We start from the raw sequence: 6,000 nt of genomic DNA on the forward strand, positions 1-6,000 counted from the left end.
GAGTCACTTGTGGAGCAGTTGGACTTGTGCATATAGAGTTGGGGTTACTTTGCTCCTGAAACTAATGAGTAGTACTAGAGAAATATAAGAAATTACCATGGACCTAAGGCCACGAGATGACCAGGTGCCTTGTAGGAGGTTTCTCTACGAAGGGTCGGTTGCGGTTGTGGTTGTCTCACATGGTCATTATCTCCTCTCTGCAGATCCATCCACTTATGCAACAACTCCATACAAAAGAACTTCGAGAACTCCCGCAGTCGTCATCCTCAGGTTCCCGCTGATAACATGTGGTCCAGCGATCAGTTACGGATGCATCTCCAAAAGCTGGGCGCCAAGAGAGCCTGGGATGACATCATTGTGCCCGGGATGAAGGCGGCCATCATCCACGCCATGCAAAGTGCCCAAGATGTAGTAGAGTTCAGAAAAAGCAGTTTTGAGTTGTACGGGGCAGATTTCATGTTTGGCGAGAATTATCAGCCATGGTTAATCGAGATCAATGCGAGTCCCACCATGGCACCGTCCACAGTTGTGACCTCCAGGCTTTGTGCAACGGTGCAGGAAGACACTTTACGAGTAGTGATAGATCGGAAGTATGATCGCAACTGTGACGTTGGAGGCTTTGAGCTCATCTTCAAACAGGTCCATCAGATAGTTTTCCTGGGGAATAGCCCAAGTTAGAAATTTCCTAGCCATAGAAAAACACTGAATCCTCATATCTCTTTCATTTCAGCCCGCAGTGGACATTCCTCAGTATGTTGGAATCAATTTATTGGTGGAAGGTTCTACAGTAAGAAAGCCTGTTCCTCTCAAGAAACATCTTAATGGACCCATCAAAGTCAGCTTCTGTCAACCGACCAACCAAAGATCCCTCTCCATGGTGCAAAGCAAGACCTCAAACGCAACCTCGTTCATTGGGAACCAAGATCCTTCCAGACAACGGGCAACAATCCCATATTCCACATCGAAGTCCTCCCGAAGCACACCACACCCTTACGTGTTAAAAAGGGCGAAGACCACGGTCTTTGGGAAAGAAAATATGGCCGTAGCGGAATTAAAATGTGGACCGGACAGCATGGATCTTGTAAGACTTTCCAGCAAGTTGAGGTCGGAGAATAAGGAGACGCCCAAAGCGCTGGTACATGGGAAAAGTGTCTCCAAAGGAACGATGACCCAGCTCTATCAGCGTCTGCCTGCGGCTCCTAAACCAGGGCTCTCCGAGAAGCCGCCTTTATTGAAGCATCTGACCAGCCAAAGAGACGGGATACACCTTGACTTAAAGTTTTCCAGCCTTGACCTAGGAGAAATCCAGCTCCTTAAAAGCTTTCCAAGGTCAGGTAAGGAAGATCTGGGAACAAAAAGATGGCTAACCTCAATATATGGTATAGGACAGTCATGGCGAACCTTTTGGAGGCCAAGTGCCCAAACTGTAGCCCTAAACCCATTTTTTTTTCCGAAGTGCCAACCAATCCTATTATGTAAATAGTTGATTTTAACCTTACCTTTGCCGTCTTCTCTTCTCTTCAGCAGGGGGCATCACGCTCATGCATGCTTACCACACATTGAAGCTGAGCCCCTGCTACTGCTCTTTCCAGACACAGCAGTTGATCTTTCTGGAAAAAATTGCACCATATTAGACAGATTTTAGCCTGGCATGCAATCAGATGTCGCCCTGTAATCCACATCTACATTTCAAAGTCTGAACATCCTGAAATCCCATAAATACGTGCGAGTTGCTCCCCTCCCCCTTCATTGTGTAGTTCTATCCCCCTTCCTGGCCACTTCCTGGTAAACATGTCCCCCATCCTTACATATATTTCCTACATTCTGGTATATTTGTCCCCATCATGGTCCCATCCCGACATATTCCCCATCGTGGTAAATGTTCCTCCATCCCGGCATATACCCCATTCCTGGTAAATGTACCCCATCATTGTAAATGTTCCTCCATCCCGGCATATACCCCCATTCCTGGTAAATGTACCCCATCATTGTAAATGTATCCCATCCTGGCATGTTCCCCCATGCTGTTAAATGATCCCATCCTGGTAAATGTACCTCATCCAGGCATGTTCCCTTATCCTGGTAAATGTCCCCTTTCCTGGTAAACGTACCCCATCCTGGTAAATGTCACCTTTCCTGCTAAATGTTCCTCATCCTGGCATGTTCATGTACCCCCATCCTGGTAAATGTACCCCATCCTTGCAGCCATGTTTCCCTCCATCCTTGCAGCCATGTCTGCCCCGTGCGCCCCATGTCTGCCCCGTGCAGTCCATGTCTGCCCCGTGCTCGCACTGTCCTCACACACCTTGGCATAGCCGCACAGTTTAAAAAATAAATAAAAAAAAAAAAAAAGTCACCTTCCAGAACCCGCTCCACGCCGCTGGGTCCTCAGTTCCCGCGCGGCCACAAGACGGCGGCGCCGCTTTCTGACGGTCCTCCGTCTCCTAGGCAACAGGCCTGCGACCCAGGAGAGGAGGAGTGTCAGAGGGAGGAGAAATGTCTCCTCTGCTAAACACCACTTTGAACTGCCGGCGCGATCACACCGACAATGCAAAGTGGCTGAATGTGGCGAGAGCGCGCGTGCCATAGGTTCACCATCACTGGTATAGGAGATTCCCTTACAGGAGTGTTCCCCAACTCCAGTCCTCAACAGCCACCAACAGTGCCCATTTTAAGGATTTCTTTAGCATTACACAGGTGTTGGAAACATTACCTGTGCAATCCAAAGAAATCCTGAAAATATGCACTGTTGGTGGCTCGAGGACTGGAGTTGGGGAACACGGCCTTAAGGCCCTAATCCAGCCCAGCTCATTTCGACGGTGGAAGGTGAGAAGGGCCAAAGATGTCACATCTACAGATATCTGCCAGCCTGTGTGTGCGAGCAGCAGGTATTGTGTACCTGTCCGAAATATTAGAAGTCCCAGAGAGGGGTCATTTGACATTTTTACTATTGGAACCCTATGGAGCTCGAAATTCTTGGGACTTCTAGTGTTAAGACATTGGCTCAATGGTGACCGTCAAATCAGCGGCGTGGGAGTCACTGATCATAGCTGGGTGCTGTCAACAGGACATGTATACAGTATATACTGTTCTGCTTATGGGGTAACAATGTGGGATGGAAGCAATATGGATTGCTACTATATATTTTTTTTCTTTATCATATCAGGACTGGACCCCCACCGGATGCCATGTTTGTTCTGTAAGGGATCTTCTTCAATAAGCAATACCCTGCAAGCAATGTGCAACTGTAGCCGGAGTGCCAAGCTTCTAGCCAAGCCCCTCCGATTCCAGCTCACCAGAGGAGCCCACCTCAGCAAGTTCCACGACGCAGCAGAACCTCTCACAGCCCGGGGTACGGCCCTCCTCACATCACTGCTGCTCTGATCACTGCGGACAGGCAGATGCTATATGGCTGCCCAGATAAACAATGGCTACTACTTATATCGAATCTGTGCCCCATGGGTTATCATTTTACTATGAACGATCCGGACATCATTTCTACTCTACATTCGGTTTGTAATAAAATTCACTCCAGAGCTGCACTCACTTCTGCATATTCACTACATTTCTGATCCCGAGTTCCATCCTGTATTATACCTCAGAGCTGCACTCACTATTCTGCTAATGGAGTCACTGTGTACATAAATTACTTATCCTGTACTGGGCCTCAGTAACCTCCTGTATTATACTCCAGAGCTGCACTCACTATTCTGCTGGTGCAGTCACTGTGTACATATAGTACATTACTGATCCTGTACTGATCCCGAGTTACATCCTGTATTATACTCCAGAGCTGCATTCACTATTCTGCTGGTGCAGTCACTGTGTACATACATTACATTACTGATCCTGAGTTACATCCTGTATTATACCTCAGAACTATACTCACAATTCTGATGATGGAGTCACTGTGTACATACATTACTTATCCTGTACTGGGCCTCAGTAACCTCCTGAACTATACCCCAGAGCTGCACTCACTATTCTGCTGGTGGAGTTATTGTGCACAATTATTACTTATCCTGTATTATACTCCAAAGCTGCACTCACTATTCTGCTGGTGTAGTCACGGTGTACATACATTACTGATCCTGTACTGATCCTGAGTTACATCCTGTATTATACCTCAGAGCTGCACTCACTATTCTGCTAATGGAGTCACTGTGTACATACATTACTTATCCTGTACTGGGCCTCAGTAACCTCCTGTATTATACTCCAGAGCTGCACTCACTATTCTGCTGGTGCAGTCACTGTGTACATACATTACATTACTGATCCTGTACTGATCCTGAGTTACATCCTGTATTATACCTCAGAGCTGCACTCACTATTCTGCTAATGGAGTCACTGTGTACATACATTACTTATCCTGTACTGGGCCTCAGTAACCTCCTGTATTATACTCCAGAGCTGCACTCACTATTCTGCTGGTGCAGTCACTGTGTACATACATTACATTACTTATCCTGTACTGATCCTGAGTTACATCCTATATTATACTCCAGAGCTGCACTCACTATTCTGCTGGTGCAGTCACTGTGTACATACATTACATTACTTATCCTGTACTGATCCTGAGTTACCTCCTGTATTATACTCCAGAGCTGCACTCACTATTCTGCTGGTGCAGTCACTGTGTACATACATTACATTACTTATCCTGTACTGATCCTGAGTTACCTCCTGTATTATACTCCAGAGCTGCACTCACTATTCTGCTGGTGCAGTCACTGTGTACATACATTACATTACTTATCCTGTACTGATCCTGAGTTACCTCCTGTATTATACTCCAGAGCTGCACTCACTATTCTGCTGGTGCAGTCACTGTGTACATATAGTACATTACTAATCCTGTACTGATCCAGAGTTACATCCTGTATTATACCTCAGAACTATACTCACAATTCTGATGATGGAGTCACTGTGTACATACATTACTTATCCTGTACTGGGCCTCAGTAACCTCCTGAACTATACCCCAGAGCTGCACTCACTATTCTGCTGGTGGAGTTATTGTGCACAATTATTACTTATCCTGTATTATACTCCAAAGCTGCACTCACTATTTCTTTGTCGCTCCATTGGGAGACCCAGACAATTGGGTGTATAGCTTCTGCCTCCGGAGGCCACACAAAGTATTACACTTTAAAAAGTGTAACCCCTCCCCTCTGCCTATACACCCCCCCGTGCATCACGGGCTCCTCAGTTTTATGCTTTGTGTTGAAGGAGGCACTCATGCTCCCATTTTAGTCAGCAGCAGCTGCTGATTATATCGGATGGAAGAAAAGAGGGCCCCTAACAGGGCTCCCGGCATGCTCCCTTCTCACCCCACTAAGTCAGCGGTGTTGTTAAGGTTGAGGTACCCATTGCGGGTACACAGGCTGGAGCCACATGCCGTTTTCCTTCCCCATCCCTTAGGGGCTCTGGGAGAAGTGGGATCCTATCCGGTCATCCAGACACTGGGACCGGGCTCCCTCCGCAGCCCCTGTGGGATTCTGACGGACAGGAGACTGAGTATCATCAGGGACAGGGCCCTGCATCTACAGGTACTCTGTGTCCCCTTGGGGACGGTGCATGGAGCACCTTGGCCTCAGACGCTGCAGCGACTGCGGTGTTGGTATGAGACCGGGACTACCGCGCCGACAGCGCCTGCTTGCCGGCCGCGGTTTTTAACTTTAGTGCCCGGCTTTTGCGGCCTAGTGCATTAAACTCCCGCCCCCGGGCCTGCCAGTCAGGGGTAAGGGCGGGACGGTCGGTCTGACGCCGACAGTGAGGGCTGGAGCACACGTAGCTGTCCTCCGCCCCCCTCACTAATCACTCTGGGGCCAGATTCCCGCACTTTTGTGGTTACGCCCACGGCTCCCTCCTCCCCTGTGAACGCCGACAGCCATGTTTTAAGCACATTCTGCCGGTGGAGGACTTCTGGCTGCATCTCTGGGAGACCCGAGGCAGGGAATCTGGGGGCCACACACCGCTTGAGCGATCGGTAAGCCA

General features: G+C 48.4%; 1 protein-coding gene across 2 annotated transcripts in view; it reads left to right on the plus strand.

Moving 5' to 3' along the window:
• Nucleotides 1-3,448, plus strand: part of TTLL3 (tubulin tyrosine ligase like 3) — a 45,515-nt gene extending 42,067 nt beyond the window's left edge. For both annotated transcript variants that reach the window (XM_075321449.1, XM_075321448.1), the window contains exons 14-16: nucleotides 204-639; nucleotides 731-1,334; nucleotides 3,167-3,448. In XM_075321449.1, the coding sequence (XP_075177564.1) occupies nucleotides 204-639; nucleotides 731-1,334; nucleotides 3,167-3,384 (1,258 nt within the window). In that variant the 3' untranslated portion in view covers nucleotides 3,385-3,448. The remainder of the gene's footprint in view (nucleotides 1-203; nucleotides 640-730; nucleotides 1,335-3,166) is intronic.
• The last annotated feature ends 2,552 nt before the right edge of the window (nucleotides 3,449-6,000 follow it).

This window comes from Anomaloglossus baeobatrachus, chromosome 8, assembly GCF_048569485.1.
Source record: "Anomaloglossus baeobatrachus isolate aAnoBae1 chromosome 8, aAnoBae1.hap1, whole genome shotgun sequence".
NCBI lineage: Eukaryota > Metazoa > Chordata > Amphibia > Anura > Aromobatidae > Anomaloglossus > Anomaloglossus baeobatrachus.